This window comes from Cotesia glomerata, linkage group LG6 (genome assembly GCF_020080835.1).
Source record: "Cotesia glomerata isolate CgM1 linkage group LG6, MPM_Cglom_v2.3, whole genome shotgun sequence".
Taxonomy (NCBI): domain Eukaryota; kingdom Metazoa; phylum Arthropoda; class Insecta; order Hymenoptera; family Braconidae; genus Cotesia; species Cotesia glomerata.
The window spans coordinates 14,897,025-14,915,726 of NC_058163.1; the positions used below are offsets into that span (position 1 = coordinate 14,897,025).

The 18,702-nt window shown below is 38.0% G+C and overlaps 1 protein-coding gene across 2 annotated transcripts in view; it reads left to right on the plus strand.

The window, feature by feature from the left end:
• The window catches only part of LOC123268101 (neither inactivation nor afterpotential protein C-like), a 599,151-nt gene that overhangs the window by 237,016 nt on the left and 343,433 nt on the right, over positions 1–18,702 (plus strand). The window contains exon 4 of one of the 2 annotated variants that reach the window (XM_044732982.1): positions 12,201–12,275. The exons of the other annotated variant lie outside the window; for it this stretch is intronic. Coding sequence (XP_044588917.1) covers positions 12,201–12,275 — 75 coding nt within the window. The remainder of the gene's footprint in view (positions 1–12,200; positions 12,276–18,702) is intronic. 2 annotated transcript variants of the gene reach the window in all.

The following is an 18,702-nucleotide window of genomic DNA, read 5'->3' on the forward strand; positions in this document are numbered from 1 at the left end:
CGCCAGGTAATTTTTAATCACAAGAATTACCAAACCAGTGAACACGGAACTCAAGGAGTTTTTATTCGCTAGGAATTCTCAAACTAGCTAAACTTAACTTAAACTTCAACGGAATCAGAACTCGAACTTAAACTCAAACGGAATTAGATAATTTTTATTCACTAGAAATTAGCGAAACTAGCCAAAACTTAATCGAAAACACAGAAACAACAAAATAAAGACCAAAGAACCAAAGACCGGAAAGACGACGGAATACCTCGGGGTTGCTGGTTTGTGGAGAGAGGGGGTGGTTCGTGTAGAGAGGATCCATAATTGTAATAATTCTATTCGCAACACCAAAAATTTATACTCAAAACAAAATCTTTATTTATTCAATAATCCGTAAACTTAATTAACAAACTTGATCGTAAATCACCACTAAATTACTAGAACGGTACAGTTAACAATAATCAACGCTATAGTTAATTTACAGAACTTTACTTTATTAAAATAAAACAAATGAATAAATGAATCTTAATGACTCGAATAACAATCTCAACTAAATCTGTCAACAAAACTCTAAATTATTTATAATACAAAATTTATTTTAAACTAGACTATCTAATATTTCAAGACCAAAATTCGATTATTAACGATCAAATTACTATAAATAAAAATAATCTCATACCTGATATAAACAATGCCGATGCTGAGTAACTTTTTATAATATTTTAAATGAACTTCATCAACTTTGTATTCATATCTGTAGCTCAAAAATAAAACGTAAAGACTAAAATCTCAACCTGTAGCTGCAACGGTATGCACGTACGATCACCTGTAGTGATCAGAGGCATCTCTCCAACTCGACTGTTCTCTACAAAGTCCAAAACTCAACTGTTCTTAAACGTGACTCACTCACAAACTAAAATTGCGATATTCAATTAATCCCTAAATATTTTAATCCCTAATTAAATAACTAAAGCTCTGAGTACGGATATTCTTTTGGTGGATGCTCTCCAGGAACTGACGACGGCTGGGATGGAAACCAAAAACGTAACTCAAAACGTAACTTAAACTCAAAAATCAAAATATCAAAAACATAACTTAAACCTTAACTTAAACTCAACGTAAAACGTAAACGTAACTTAAACTGATCCCATATGCTTTCCTCATGTTCCTGTACATCAGAGCGCTGGGTCTCAGCCAGACCCAGGAATTTCACCTGGGAGTCTCAAAGGGTTAGACTAGCGTCTAACATCAAACCAAACCGGGTGACTTATAGTCCCGCTCCACGGTAACGCTGACTTACCCACGTACTCTGCAGCCTCAAAACTTACAACTTAGAATTCGAAATTCAAAACTCAAAATTCAAAACTCAAAAACTTAAAATAACTTAATAAAACCCTTAAATGACTCGAACTTATATTTTCCAAAAATTTGACTCTAAAACTGACTCTAATTTAAAAAATCTCAAAATCTCAACTGTAACTTCAACTCTCTAAATTTACTCTAAAACTGTAGCTCCTCGTTACTCGGCATCTACAATCAAACTACACTCACAAAACTATAATCTTTATTCCTCACAAATATTTTCTATAAAGTTTTGGCGATGAAATATCAACTTAGAATCACAAAAATCCGTTGGAGCTAGTGAAGTTCACTTTAAATAGACCCCGGTCGATAAAATAACGTCACAGTATGTGTGCGTGTGTGTATGTGTGTGCGTGTGTGTGTATGTGTGTGTGTGTATGTGTGTGTGTGTGTGTGTGTGTGTAAGTATGTAAACGTCTTACATCTTTTGAACGGTTTAACCGATTTCATCGCAGTTGGTGCCATTCGAAAGGGCTTCGCCAAACTTAGATTTACTGAAAAATTGAACCGATTCGGACCGATAGATTTTGAGAAATTAGGAGAAATCTAAAAAAAAAATAGGAAAAATAATTTTTTCAGAAGTGGTTTTTTTGGAATAACTTTTAAACGGATTTACCGATCGATTCCAAAAACTAATCAGCTCTTAATCTTAAAAAACTACGTCGATCGTCGCCAATCCGGTCAAAATCGGTTGATTCATTCGAGAGATATCGTGAACGAATGAAATCTGAAAAAAGTGTTTTTTTGGAGTTACTCCGAAATTTCTAGATTGACCAATTAAAGCTTAGAAATTCTTTATGAGGCATAGAAAACTGCGTAGAATGCCGCCAACCACGTAAAAATCGGTTCATTCATTAAAAAGTTGTTGCGGTATGAAAATTCAAAAAATAGTGTTCTATGAAACTTCTATCAGACTTGTGAGCTCAAGAGCTCAAAAGCATAGAAAAGGTATTGTTTTGAGCTCAGAGAGCTCAAAACAACACGCAGATTGTATTTTTGAGCTTGAAGAGCACAAGAAAAACGGCCATGTATTAACGGAATCAGCAGGAAGTTGCAGGGATGGCCTTTAGGGTCAACCGTTTTCCTAATTTTTTTAAATGTTTCTTTCTGATAACTTTTAAACGGCTTTACCGATCGATTTCAAAAACTAATCAGCTCTTAATCTTGAAAAATCACGTCGATCGTCGCCAATCCGGTCAAAATCGGTTAATTCGTTCAAGAGATATCGTGAACGAAAGCAAACCGAAAAGAGTTTTTTCAGAATTACTCCAATGTTTTTAGTTTGATCAATTTAAACTTTGAAATTATTTATGAGGCTGATAAAACTGCGTCGAATACCGTCAACCGCGTGAAAATCGGTTAATCCATTCAAAAGTTATTGCGGTTTGAAAATTCCAAAAATAGTGTTCTATGAAACTTCTAGCTCAAATTAACACATAAATTGTATTTTGAGCTCAAAAACGTCATAAGTGCAATTTTAAGCGCCCAGGTATGGAATTAGTGGAAAGTTGCATGGATGGCCTTCAGGGTCAACCGTTTTCCCAATTTTTTTTTTTTTTTTAGAGAAGGGAAAAAACTCTTTTAAAGGCACCGCTATCATTGAAAAATTATGGTCGGTAGTGTGGGTTTTTTACCCACTAAAAAATACTCTCTCCTTCTGTTACGGCCCTATGTAACATGTCGATGGATCGCTAATTAACCAAAAGGCCCACTAGTTAATAAAAGATCGATGAGCTATTGTATTGCAGTACCTTTAAGGACAGCCCACCCCTTGCCCTCTCATTCTCATCTTCGAAATTTTCTGTAGGAAGGCGTAACTATTATGTTAAACAGATATCTAGCTACACCATAACTATTGAGGGAGGGCCTAGACTCTATCGCGTGATGCCCTGCCCCAATCCGGGCGAAGAATATATGGTGAGGTTTCCGCCTCCCTCCGAAGAGGCCGATACCTGGGCTCAAAAAAGCTATACTCGCACGTATATTTGTCCTACCCTCACGCAACAAAAACACAGCTAAGTTTGCGGGCATGGAAAAACCCTGCCCTCAAGCTTCAACTCTATCATTGGACAGATGTGAATGGAATTGAATTTAATGCCGATCTATCCTCGTACTCAGTCAACTGTATCAAACCCATTCAACGACTGCGTTAGCCTGATCAGTAATATAATAACAACCCGACCAGTTACCAGCGGGGCCCATGCGAGGAGATGTAGCCGTAAGACCTGTTTGAGCCATAATACTTATCCCCCCTGCAAGAGTCTCGTTCGTGTTTATCTGCCTAATTTAATCTCCGAATCTTTGAGCTCACCAGCGTTGCCAAATAATTTGACAGCGTCACGAGGCCTTACTCGGTGGTCAGCCTTCGCAGTGGTAGCTGTTAGTTTCAGTGACATGATTTAACATCAGACCACCTACTCGTAGCGGGACCCACGGAGAGGACGCTACTTGCTTAACTGTGACGATTCCCAAAATTTAAACGTATTGCTTTCGCAACATGCAAAAAAATCAGAGATCTATTTTTCACCAGCTCGCTACTGCCTTAAGAGTCACAGTCACTCCTGCCACCAATCCGGACGAGGCGCGGCCTAGTTCTCTTCCGATCGGGCCCCAACACACATAAAGTGAAGAGAATCCATTCTCCCCTGCCGTTACCAACATGGCTGCCGATGAATATTACATTATCAATAAATAATCTATTACGATTGTTCATTCTAATTACTCACCAGTAATTACCTTTCGGGCAGTGGCCCCAGAATACTCGGCACCAGGTACCTGGACAAGGGCCCAACGACGTCTCAGGTTCGACCTTCAAGCAGGTATAAGTGTTCCTCTTTCTGCGTTGATTTTATTTTAAACTCGTTATTCTTTTCATTCACTCGTGCCCTGACCTACCCTAAAGGGAATACGACAGTTAAGTCGAAATTATCCAAAATTATTCTAATTTCGTGATTTCTTGTGTCGCGTCAAACCTCGCGGGCAGTTACCTATAGGCGCGGTTCCCGCCTCCCGAGACATATAATCTTAAGTAATTAGTCTCGAGTTTAAGGAACTGATTAATCAATTATGTTATCGTCACCCGGACGTAACACTTCCCCGTGGATTGTATGGAGATGACTGGATCCGAACCACGTAAGCATTACTTCAATCCAGTTCGTGTTGCGCCTCCCGACGCTTGCCTCTGATTAGTGGTCCCTTTCTGCGGTTTTTTCTTTCAAAATGTGTTGCACGTAGGCTTTGACAGCTGACCAGTTTTGTTTTTGTTTGAGCATATAGGTCACCAGGCTCGAGGGGGAGACTCTGGTGCCTATAATTTTTTCGGTGCTGCTTCTGTAGTCCTGCCACCAATCACATTCGAAGAACGTATGTTCGGTGTCGTCAATTATGTCCGAGCAGTATTTGCACGTTGGCGTGCTGTGCAAACCCATCTTGAAAAGATAGGCGTTTAACTGTCCATGTCCTGTCAATAACTAGGTCAGAAAGAAGTCCGTTTCTCCATGTTTCCGAGAAAGCCAGACGTTTATGTTCGGAATTAGGCGTGCCGTCCATCTGCTTGTTTCCTCGGTCCTGTCACTGATGTAGCGTTTCCGTCTTTATCGTCGCTCTTGCCTCCTTAGAGTTTTCACCATTTATTTTGGCATCGTAGATTTTCGCCCTCTCGAATGCTAGTAAGTCGATTGGCGCAGCTCCTGCTATGACCAATACAGCTGCTTCTAATGCAGATGGTGACTCTGAGCACTCCTCGTCGTTTCACTACTGCTATCTCGTGCCGGTAGATCTTCTGTTTGAGGATATCCGCCCATATCTCTGCTCCGTAGAGTAATATCGAGTAGACTACTTCTCGAAGCACCCATCTTTTTCTGGTTGGTGGTCCCCCCGTAGGGTCATGATTCTAGACAGGTTAGAAACTGTCTTTTTAGCTTACGCGCAAGCGTTTTCGAGGTTCTCTCAGAAAAACAGCTTCTCGTCGATCACTAATCCTGAAACTAATAGTTTCCTGAACAAGTAGTTCTGACTCCTCGGCGCTGTCTACTGCTATCGTAGCTGCGACGTCGTCCGTGAAGCCCGTGAGTTCCACTTGTTTTGGCAACGAGATTTCTAGGAGTTCGTCATAGTCCGCGTTCCATAGGCCTGGCCCCATGATTAAACCTTGCGACACGCCAGCCGTTATGTCATGTTCTTGTGGACCATTCCATCGTTTCCGCTATCAGCGTTCTTTCGTCGAGATAGTCATCAACTATAGCCAGATTTTCTGGTTTCAGCGTCAAATCACGCTGCGGGTATTTGGTATCGGGTTGTTCTGAAGAGTAGACCAGCTTCATGTTAGGGACGTTCGCAATGCCGCTAGGTCAAGCTTTCTGGCGTTTTACTTCCGCTTAGAAAAGTCGCATTGTGGAACCGGGGAAGATGCCAGTTCTACGCTGAGTGTCACAAACTGGTGATCGGTGCCACTGTATTTTTCGGATATAGTCCAGTCTTCGATCATGTTGGCAATCCTTGGACTTGCCAGCGAGATGTCGAAGATTAATTCCTTGTACCCCAGTCTTCTAAAGGCTGTGGTAGTTCCAGTGTTCAGCACTATGAAGTCAAGTGTTGTTGCGAAGTCTCCTACTTTGTTACCTCTGGTGTCGGAGAAAGCAGCGCCCCATTTAGCTGATTTAGCGTTGAAGTCACCAGCTACGATAACTTCGCCGTTGAACAGTAATAGCATTTTCTATTTTTACCAATTTCTGACGAAAGACACGAATCCCTCCGTTAGGTTACAGATAGACGCTCATGAGGCAGGTTTTGGGGTTTGAATCCAGACAAAACCTGCTCCACTTCCGCTTTTGTTGGCGCTGACGTTCTTTGTGTTCACAATCCAATCACTGCCGTGCCAGTTTCGTCGGCGAACCAAGCTCTATCTTAAAGGTTTAAATGTTGCTCGCAGATGATGCAAATGTCGATCTTCTCTTCAAAGACTCGCTGGCTAAACAAGTTCTGCGCCAACGCACACCTATTCAGGTTACCTTGAAGTATGCGCGTCATTTCTGCCCTCTCATAGCTTTGGCGAGTGTGGTGCGGAATGCCTTACAAGCCCCGAAGCCAGAAATATGGCATAAACCATCCTGAGCATCTTTGTCGGGAATACAAAAGAAGCACTTTGGCCTTTCCGCGCAGTCTGCAGATTTGTGGTTTTCTCCGCCACATTTGTAGCAGCACTTGCTTCTATTCTAAGTCCCATGCAGTTACGTGTTGAGTGCCCAAAACCAAGGTATTTTAAGCAACGGGTTACTTTCGAAACTGGGCGTATGTGACAGTTAACCTATCCGATCTTTATATGGGCTTAGTCAAGGATCTTGATCGCACTAGCTTCAACTATCTCACAGAAGGTTTCCAGATTGCCTGATGGTGTAAGTTTTGTCAAATTCTCACGTTTTATCTCCAGACTGTTGGCGAAGCCACGTTTAAGTGCTTCACGGACGTCGCTCTCAGTATAGACGCCATCCAAGTCAAGGATCTCGATCGTTGTTATTGGTGTGAGTGCCTTGACCGTATGAAGGTTAGCAGTGGCTGACCTTACCGCGTCGGTGAAAGCCCTGCTGTCTCCGGTCTTTTGAGACATTTCAAGGAGAACGTTAACGTGTTTCGGCCTTCTAATAAAGACTTTATGTCTACACCAGTCTCGAGAGGGTTTACTTTGGCTTTGATGTCCTTCATATGTTTGGCCTTCTACTAGTTGGACCAGAACAGGTTTAATTCTTGTCTTCTTCCTCCTCGGTTTTTAGAGCAACCCTCACTTGGCTGGTTTTGGACTTTAGTAGATTGAGCAACTGGCTCCTGTTCTCTTTCCTTTTTCTTCTTTTGCTTTAAGTGATGAGTCATTGTGGTCCAGGTATCGTCCTAGGCTGTCTTTTTCTGTGCTGGCTTCTTGATTGTTAAAGAGGCCTGGGCGTGGACAGCAGCCTCTTCTTGTTGTCCTTTCCTTGCTGTGGTCGTTTTTGAGGAGTGAACAAAAGTGGCTGTGGTTTTTTGGTCAGCCCCGGAGTTGTTTGGGTCGTTGATGCCTACATGCCTGGTGATTTGTTGGCCAGTTCATATGCTGTGGCAATGGACGTAACCAATTTTCTGATTTCATGACGGAGATTTATTTTGTCGTAGATAAAATCAGCTAACTCTTCGATCTTGCTACCGAGCCGCTCCCTTGACAATTGTTAGCCGGTTACAGTCGGTAGTAAGTTCCTCGGTAAGCATGGGAAGTGACGGGAGCAATAGGTCCTCCACTTTTTGAAGGAACTTTTGTTGACTGTCTTTATACTTCCGTTGGGGCTGTTTTCTGACTTCTTGTAGCTTTACTAGACAGCAGAGCCATGGGGGCCACCCCGCTGTCAAAACGGTTGATTGATGACGACGAATTCATTCTCGTTTGCACGTTCTCCCTCGCTGGCACTGAGGTATCCCTTACCTGTATAGTAAACGATGTTTAAAATTGTTGTGACATTTCCATATCGTTGTTTGCCAGGTTTTGGTCCACCCCGAGTATATCATTTCATCGGTACCTGACATAATTGCCGGGCATTCCCCTATCGACCTGGGAAGGCGCCCGGTGCAGGACCCAGCAAACCCGACATGAGGTGTGTGTGTGTGTATGTGTGTGTGTGTGTGTGTGTGTGTGTGTGTGTATGTGTGTGTGTGTGTATGTAAACCTCTCATAACTTTCGAACGGCTTGACCGATTTCATCGCGGTTGGCGCCATTCAATAGGGCTTCACTGAACTAAGATTTTGAATACAGTTTGCATTGATTCGGACCAGTATATTTTGGGAAATCTAAAAAAAAACTATGAAAAAAATTTTTTTTTCAATGTGGTTTTTTTGGAATAACTTTTAAACGGCTTTATTGATCGATTCCAAAAACTAATCAGCTTTTAACATCGAAAACCACGTCGATAGCTAGCGAGCCAGTCAAAATCGGTTGATTCGTTCGTGAGTTATCGTTGACGAAAGAAAACTGAAAATAGTGTTTTTTCAGAATTACTTCGAAATTCCGAGTTCGATCAATCTAAATTCAAAAATTCTTTATAGGGCTCAAAAAACTGCGTTGAATGCCGCTAACCGCGTGAAAATCGGCTCATATATTCAAAAGTTATTGTGGTTTAAAAATATAAGCTTGGAGAGCTCAAAATGATACGGAGATCATATTTCTGAGCTCAAAGAGCTCAAAAACGTAATAAGTGCATGTTGGCGCATAAGTATCAAATTAGCGGGAAGTTGCAAGAATGGCCTTTAGGGTCAACCGATTTTCTAATTTTTTTCGTTTACATAATTGCATTTTTTCGTGAATTTTAGCAATTTCTATTCTTTTTTTAGCTATTTATATTAATTTTGTAGACTTGAAAAGCTAAATTTATTCTAGATTCAGGTTGAGAGCATCAAAATGCGTAACTTTAAGCAGGTTTAGTTAAATGAACAAACCACTTTTTCCTTTTGTGCCGTCGTGATTTATTAGGTTTAATAAGGGAGCGTCCATAAACTACGTGGTCATATTTTAGCCCTTCTCAGACTCTTCCCACCCCTCATGTAGCCTAACGTAACTTTTCTCATGACCCCCTCCCCTCCCCACCCCGATGGAACGTGGTTTTTTTACACAATATTTTCTGCACGGAAACAAAAATATTGTTAAAATGACTATCCAACGTATCCTCAAATGACGTATCCTTAAAATAACGATCCGGTTTTCTAATTTAAGGATTCATTTGTTTCACTTAAGCATACAGAGAATAGCTCTTGTAAATATATGTAATTTCGTCAAAACAGGCAACTGTTTTGTCAACGTAAGGATCTGTATAGTTGAATCAACTAAATGTCAGGTCTAAAATAATGATGCGGATCGTCAATTTGATGATCTGCTGTATAGCTGAATTGGCTTTACAACGTATCTCTAAAAAAAATGACTATACGGTGCATAGTCAGAATAACGATACGTATCCTGATTCTAACGATATTTTTCTCTCCATGTGCTTTCTACTTTACATTCATTAAAAAAAAAGTTTATTTTAAAGGAATAATAATAATTTTTGCTTAATATTATAACGGGTATTTTCGTCCCCGTGCGTTAGCGAGGACGAAGTCCGAAATAAATAATCTGGCCTACCTGCTTTACCTGTTGTTGGGCGCCAGAAGCTTTGCTCCGATCACGTCGATTTCCGGCTACTCCGGTCCGGGACTCTCTTCGTCAGGTGGCGGGCCTTAAGGATACGACTTAATTATAGAGGAACGAGGAAAGTATTCAGGATTGCTCGCATTAATTCGCAAGTAATTAAAAAATTAATCAAAAAAAAAAATTAAATTATAAATTTATTAACAATAAATGAAAACGGTTGGTTACTATTGACAAATCAGGAAAGTAAACGCAAAGAAAATCAATAACAATAATCGTCGACGCTGTCGTCGATTCGCAGTTCGCAACCGGAATGCGGAAAAAGTTCAAAGTCGCCGCAATAATAACACTGAGTTAATCATAATAATCCACTTAATAATAACTCGTTAAATACCAAAAAAAAACTAATGACACTTCGCCGAATTTCATTAAACTTTAATAATAAAATTCAATCGTCGAATTTACTCAATAATTAAATTAAATACTTAAGCAAAAGAAAATTAAACACTCACTCAGTTCTCTGTCACTGAGTCTCATACAGTTCAAATTCTAAGTCCCAAACGCTCCACTGAGAGTGGGCAACTTACGTCCGATTGCCTGTCTCGGACGCGGCAGCCGTTTCTCGGGTTCCCTCTCCGTAGGCGAACCTCTTACTCAACGTCGGTAAATCGCACGAACCCGAAGCTCGATCAATGGGGAATCGAACTCATCGATTACCCCGGGAGTACAAAATCAACCAGCGTAATTCTTATAACGAACAATAATAATTATACAACCGTAAACACACACAAAAAAAATATGGCGGTACCTAAATACGTCGTGGGATTATCTCTGCTAACTGACTCAACTTAGCCTTGACGTTTTTACACTATGACTCGACTAGTGTCGAGTACAATTAGAAATAAATGAATTAATTATTTAATGAACCCAATCAAACTGTTTAATTAACAAAATCGAATCCCACGAGCTACTTCAATTAAGACAAAGCCACTCACCCTGGTCACAGCGTCGACCTGAAGTTATTCCTGGGTTGTTTCTGCCACCAAGTCGCTCTCGGCTTCCACGTCGGACTCTTGGATAATGGATTTCTCGGTGAGGATAATTGCTGATTCTTCGGAACACAGACACGTCAACTAACAATCACACCAAAACACGCGTCATACTTTATGACGCTTTCGTCGAGTAACTAATTAGCAACAGCTAATTATCGTCACACCGCCTTCATTTTTCGGCAACCCAAGATCAGCACACTACGTCGTGGCTAATTAAAATATACGTTAGATTTCAAACGCAAGAATTACTCAAGGAGTTTTCCCCAAAAAAAAACAAACAAAACTAAGTATCGTAAAAACGTGTCCGCACACGGCAAGTCGAAAATGTGGAAGAAGGAAACATCAGCACATGTCGCATTCTTCGTCTCTCCTCTCTCTGCTGGGTCCGTCGTTAGCTGTGAACTCCAGAGATGGCGCCGTAAGTCCAATTTTCCAATATCGACGTTTTGAATGATGTATTGGCTGGAGCATTGGCGCGCTCGACAGCTAGCTTTACACCTTCACGCATGCGTCGATTGCTCACTTCGAGTTCCGATCAGTCCGTCGTTTCGCTCGCTCTCGAAACAGCCATCCTCCCGTCGTTGATGATCTTGCAGGTCACCTACGTCGATGATCCTCGTTGTTTCTCTTCGCGGGTTCGTGGCCGACGTCGTTAGTACCGCCACATTTATTAAGTACTTAAATCGAACTTGAAGCTACTTACTTACTAAATTAAATTACGTATTATCGCATTAGATTTTGGTTTCGCGCGCAATCGAGCTTCGTTCGAGTTTCTACACACGAAGGCGACTCGGTCGCGGCGAATCCAGCCAATGGGCATAAAATAAAATAAGAACTCAATTAAAATTTCCTTTAAAATTAAATTCAAAAATGTAAAATTAGAGAACAACGTTTTAACAGGTGGCGCTAAAAGCGGCCTGTTACAATATATTACGCCATTCAGCCACGTCCAAGTCACCTAAGTTAATGCAATATCATAAAAAAATTGCGTTAATACATAAAATTTTCCGAAAATTAAAAGTAAATAAATGCATTGATAAAATAATTTATTAATATTTTATACAACTTTATTAAGCCTTTTTTATGAATAATTGTTTAAAATATCATAGGGTTTAATAACATTTAATAAATCATGTATTAAATACAATTTATTAACTTTCAATGAATAGTTGTTGACTATATCTAGAGACCATTTAGCTGTTAATAAATGTACTCACCTCAAAAAAATGAATTTATTAACAGTTCATTCTTTTTGCAAACATATTATTCATAATTCCTTAGAAAAAATTAGCATCCGTATTTCAAATAAAATTATGAAACAGTTATAAATTTATTTTACAAAATAGTTCTCATTTGGAAAAAACTGAGTAGCTTTGCATTTACCTCTTCCTCCCCCGTTACGGAGCTCAGCGTAGTATTTAAACTTATCCCTCCCCCCTCTCGACAAGGCTGCGTGGTTTATGGACGCTCCCTAAGAAACAAAAAGTCTTTAACATATTTGGCTTAGCAATAATTCTGGAATCTCATGCTTCACTAAGGTCCAAAAAATCGATTTTGAATATTCTGAAGGGTACCTAACCATTGATCAAACGTTAATATACTATGCTAATAGCATTAATATATTTCATAGTTGGTAAATACCGTAAATAATTTGTTTCAGGAAAAAAAAAGGTATTGGATAAGAAAAAAGAAACAGACATGTCAGAAGATGATGCAGCTTTGTTAATTCAAAAAAGTAAGTTTTTTTTTTTATATTCAAAGTCGGTTTTAACTGCTATATTCATATCACCTACTTTAATTGTTGGGAGTTCTACGTTGGGGACTTTTAAGTTGTGAAAATCTCAGAGGCAAGTGTAAAATCTCAATCAAGATGGTATACAGGGTGTCCCAGAAGTCACGCACTTCCTTATAAGGATCGAAAGAGAAAATTATTTTGAGACGAAAAGTCCTCAGTTATTTTTTAATCAGACGCATAGATGATTAATTATTAATTAATAAAAGTGACCAATCAGAAGCGTGCTACAGAAGAATACAAATTAAGGGAGAAGGCAGTGGGTAAGGCGAGAGTGAGACGCTAGAGATGCTGCCGACTTCGCACGCAGTAGACCGAGAGTGAGGACGGACCGACCATAGACGGCGGACGTACGTGATGCTAAATGAATGTGTGAGACTGTACACTAGTGTAGGCAAGCGTTAATGTGTCAGTAACAATGCGCGTATGAATTTAAGTAAAGATGTTTTTATTAATTTGTTACAGGCACAAAATTTTGTCAAATAAAACGGAGCAAACAGTAGATATTGTTGGGAATTATTAGAGATTTTTATTTAAAAAAATCAGTAGCAAAACTCAGGCAGAGAAACTGGGCCGCAGTTCCAGAAAATTTTTTTTTGTAATTATTAAATTGATTATTCATTAAAAAATCAGCAGCGAGCGTCAGTAAGAGGATCTGGATGTCTGTAGCTAATTTTTAGTAGATTTCATAAAAATCTAACTATTGTAATTGTCCTCATAACGCAACTTTTGAAAAATTTTGGTGTATTTCGACCTAACTCGATGAGCTGAGTCAGAAAATACATATGGTTCAAAAATTTATATATGTATGTATATATATATATATATATATATATATATATATATATATATATATATATATATATACGATATAACGCGGGGCTTGTCAGCATGATAACGTCTACAATTCTCTATTGATCTCAATGAAACTCTACATACTTATTCTACAGACGATTATGAAGGTCGAGTTCAAATTTGAGCCAAATCGGTCAATAAGTTTAGAAATTACAGCATTTTTAAATTTTGAAAAATACGAAAATTCCATATTTTTATCGCTTTTTCTTCAAATAACTTTTAAACGCGTCGAGATATTTGAATTCTGTAAAATGCATCTTATTGCTGAAAAAATAAGCTTTAATTTACATATTTACATGTATTTTTAGGCCAAAAAACATCTATTTTGGGATCTATTTTAATGAAATTTTTTAGTAGATTTCATAAAAATCTAACTATTGTAATTGTCCTCATAACGCAACTTTTGAAAAATTTTGGTGTATTTCGACCTAACTCGATGAGCTGAGTCAGAAAATACATATGGTTCAAAAATTTATATATGTATGTAAATTTATATATGTAAATTTATATATGTATGTTTTTCTTCAATTTATTTTATGAAAAAGAAATCTACTTCCATTTCGGCTGCCGAATGTTTTTTTTTTTATTTTTAATTGAAATAATGAAAATAATTAGTATTCAAAAAATCAGTTGTAAGGGATAGTAAGAGGCTCTAGGCAGCTGTGACTGAATTTTTATTTTTTATTAGAATAATGAAAATAATTTCGAATCAAAAAATCAGTAGCGAGGGTCAGTATGAGGCTCTGGACGTCTGTAGCTGATTTTTTATTTTTATTAGAATATTGAAAATAATTATTAATTAAAAAATCAGTTATAAGGGACAGTAAGAGGCTCTGGGCGGCTGTGACTGAATTTGTATTTTTTATTAGAATAATAAGAATTATATCAAATCAAAAAATCGGTAGCGAGGGTCAGTAAGAGGCATTGAACATCTGTAGCTGATTTTTGATTTTTCATTAGACTAATAAAAATAATTATTGATTAAAAAATTAGTAGCGAGGGTTAGTGAGAAGTTCTGGACGTCCGTAGCATATTTTTTACTATCAACAAGAGTAATGAAAATAATTTATAATCAAAAAATAAGTAGCCAGGGTCAGTAAGAGGCTCTGGACGTCTGTAGCTGATTTTACATTTACAATTAGAATCATGAAAATAATTATTAATCGAAAAATAAGTAGCGAGGGTAAGTGAGAAAATCTGGGCGGCTGTGACTGAATTTAATTTTTTTTTTTTCAATTACGGGAGTACTCATTCATTGAAAAATCAGTAGCAAAGGTCAGTAAAAGGCTCTGGACGTCTGTAGCTGGTTTTTTATTTTTAAATAGACTAATGAAAATAATTATTAATAAACAAATCAGTTGTAAGGGACAGTAAGAAGCTCTGGGCGGTTGTGACTGAATTTTATTTTTTTTTAATTACTGGAGTAGTTATTCATCGAAAAATCAGTAGCGAGGGTTAGTAGGAGGCCCTAGGTGGCTGTAACAGAATTTTTATTTTTTTTTAGAACAAAAAAAATAATTTTTAATCAAAAAATCAGTAGTGAGGATCAGTTAGAGGCTCTGTACGTCTGCAGCTGATTTTTTAGTTTTTATTAGAATAATAAAAATAATTTATAATCAAAAAATCAGTAGCAAGGGTCAGTAAGAGGCTTTGGACGTCTGTAGCTGATTTTTTATTTTTAATTAGACTAATGAAAATAATTATTAATAAAAAAATCAGTTGTAAGGGACAGTAAGAGGTTCTGGGCGGCTGTGACTAAATTTTTCATTTCTTTCCTATTTACAAATAATTTCCAATTAAAAATTAATAGTGAGGGTCATACAGATTCTCTGAGCAGCTGTTTGTTGCAGTTAATTAATAAAATTATCATTATAATTAGCAAAATAAATAAATCATTATCTCAAACGCGTTAAAAGCAGCTCAGTTATTTTGGTTAACTCATAAAATTATAATTATTATTATTATCAAAATGAGGAACTGATAAACTTAGGCGGGTTAACAGAGCATTGTTGGCTGATTTATTTCTTTTAAAAAACTTTTCTCTTTTTTTTCTTTTGTTTTCGCGATTTAGCGACTTATTTTTTTCCGACTTTATTTGTTTTCTTGTGCGTCTCCTGGCTTACTGTTTTCCGTCGTCAGTCGTTTTCGAATTCTTTGTCAACGAACATCATTATCATGCTGTATACGTCTGCCGATTACACTGAGATGATAATCCTTTATGGCGAGTGCAATCGTAATGCTGTGGCGACTGCACGCGTATATCGCGAGTGGTTCCCAAATCGCAATCGTTATCCGGATAAGAATACTATCCTTCGTGCTGTTCAGCGCTGTCGTAAAACCGGAAATTGAATGCCAAACAAAGTCGAGCGAGTCGGTCGACCTTATGACGTCCGTAACGTTGTCAACGAAGAGCGCGTTCTTGCTGCTGTCCGGGCGGATCCCGGTACGAGTACGAGACGGTTAGAACGTCGAATTCACATTTCACGTTCGACTATTAACCGTATTACTTGCACCGAGAAGATCCATCCGTACTGCGAAAGAAAAGTGCAGAAGTTAGAAGCTTGCGATTATCGCTTGCGCGTGAACTTCTGCCAGTTCATTCTTCACTCCAACGACGCGGATTCGGATTTTTTTCGCGGAATCTTGTGGACTGATGAGTCACTTTTCACCAGAGAGGGGTGCTTCAATTAGCACAATACTCATTGGTATGCAGAAGAAAATCCGCACATGACGGTGAACCGGAACTTCCAAAATAAATGATTAATGTCTGGGGTGGAATCATCGACGACCACGTAATTCTCAACGAATTACCCGAGAAAATGAACGTAAGTTGAGATTTGAATATACAAGCAATAAATTTTACGTATTCAGGATTAAAATTGAGTCTTTTCGTAAACCGATTAAGAGTTTCATCATTCATTAAGTCGAGCTATTTTGACACTAGTAATTTTTTGTATAATGAAATAATTAACTTTCCCATAATCAGTTACGTCATCCTCGTCAGCCTTGAATCTTCCTTAACTTAATTCATCCCTTCCATGTACCTTTTTCCTAGTTTCCTACAGCAAACCATGAATTTTCCTTATTACAGGGCACCCAATACCTAACATTCCTTCGTGATGAACTTCCTCAACTCCTTAACGAAGTTAACGAACAGCCGACTTGGTTTCAGCATGACGGAGCACCAAGTCACTATGTTGGTACAGTGCAAAACTTCCTCAATGGCACGTACCCTCAGCGTTGGTTGGGACGAAACGGACCATGAAGGTGTCCCACGAGATCACCTGATTTGACGCCACTGGACTACTTTTTGTGGGGGAATTTCAAAGAGATGGTCTATTTCGATGAGCCCCAAGATTAGATGGAGACTGTAGCGTGCATCCATGCAGCTCAGACAACAGTCACACCGCAAATGCTACAAGCTGTACGAGAAAATCTCCCCGAGCGATGTCGTCTCTGTATCCAGCAAAACAAAGGACATTTTGAACACTTGATGGACTGAACAATGACTATATTTTTTCTATTAAACAAATAATTTTAATTTTAAATATTTCACAAGTAATAATTATGATTCTATTGGTTAACCTAAATAAATCAGCTGTTGACCATCATTTAAACTGTCTGAGTAGATAGTTTATTAATTTCACTAATAACAATAAATATTTTATCAATTAACCGGAATAAATAGGCTATCGATACTCTCCTGTTTCCTCTGAGTCGACCTATGACTTATTTTAATAATAATAGTTAATATTTTATCAATTAACCAAAATAAATGGGCCATCGATACTCTCTCGTTTCCTTTGAGTCAACCTGTGACTTATTTTGATAATAATAATTACTATTTTATCCATTAGCTGGAATAAATCAGCTGTTAAACATCTCTTAACGCGTCCGAGCTGACAATTTATCAATTTTACTAATAATAATTACTATTTTATTAATTAACCGAAATAAATGAGCCATCGTTACTCTCTCGTTTCTTCTAAGTTGACCTATGACTTATTTTAATGTAACAGGGTAAATTACCCTTAATCGATAAGTCGCCAGAGATCGATAACTTTTCGACTAGCATTTGAGCGCATCGATCTTCGGGCCTAGAGAGAGAGCAGGAGGGGGTATTTTTGGGGTCGTTATATAGACGAGCCATGCGTGGTGTCCGCAGAAGTAGGAAAGTGTTGGAACGAGTAACATCAAGAAGTCCAAAGAAGGAAGCGAGTATCAACCATAGAGTTTCTTCAACCAAATTTACACCGGATATTGGACTTTGGTAATGATGAGCCTTGGGGCCATATACCCGGCTCATCAAATACACTACTTCTCATTTTATTTATTCAAGTTTGGATAATTCAATTGTTTAATAATTTTGTTCAATAATAATTAATTATTTAATTGAATTGATTCGTTAATTGCTGGGAGCGTTCCTTCTGGGGGTTTATACCCGAGGAATGTTCTAGACCTCTTGGGTTTGCAAGTCGTGAATAATTAATTTTATTTATACAGTTGGTTAATAATTATTAACATCTTGAGATTGGTTTAAATAAATATATTTTATATTAATTAAATTCTGAACACCGAGAAGGTTCCAATCGACACGACATAGTATTCGGTACCCGAGGTCAAAACGTGCTACGCGGTAACGAACGCCGGCATCCATTTTGAGCGCGCAAATTCCTTGTGAATTTTATTACGCAATAAATCGTAAAATTAACAACTGGATTATTATTACTATTTACAACAATTGAATTATCTTTTATTAAGACTATTTATTATCTTGAATTAAATATTGATATCGTATTAATTTTGGAAACTATTTTTTTATTTGGAAAATTAAGTATTAAGAAAATTGCGACGAAATTAGAAATTGATCCCACCATGGATAGTTTTCGGAATTTATTTTACGTCGAGATAATTTGTTGTTAATTAATTATCCAGTCGACAATAACAATAATAATAATTGTCTAGTCGGAAATTCCACGTGGTTGAATGTTATATTGAAATTGAAGCCTGTGAAAATTATAATAAGTAAAATTTAATACCATTATTCCGGTAAAATTCTTTGTAAAACTACTTATCAGTGTGGATTACGTCCGAGAAATTTAGTTAATTTTATAGAGAATATTCTGAGGATTATACAATGTGCTGAGTATTAAACTCGTGGTAATTTTGAAATAAGTTTAGGCGTCGATTTTTAAGTCGGAAATTATAAGTAGTAATTATTAATTGTGAAAATTGTTTATGATTTTAATCTCGAGCTAATGACTGAATAATTTTAGTAAGAATTGAACGTTGACTTTTTTTGGAGTTTAATTTTGTAATCCAGGAAATAAAAGTAAAGTAGAGTCAGTGTGTGTGTGAGACGCGTGGGTTATGTGTGTGTGAATGCTACCAGCGTTCCTTCGCAAGCGAGCAGTCCGTTTGCGAGGTGTTTCGCTGGCATAGAGCGTGAGGGTCCGGTGAACAGCGCGACTTAGTTAGAAACTGCGGTATAGACGCTCCATAAGAGGGTACCGTC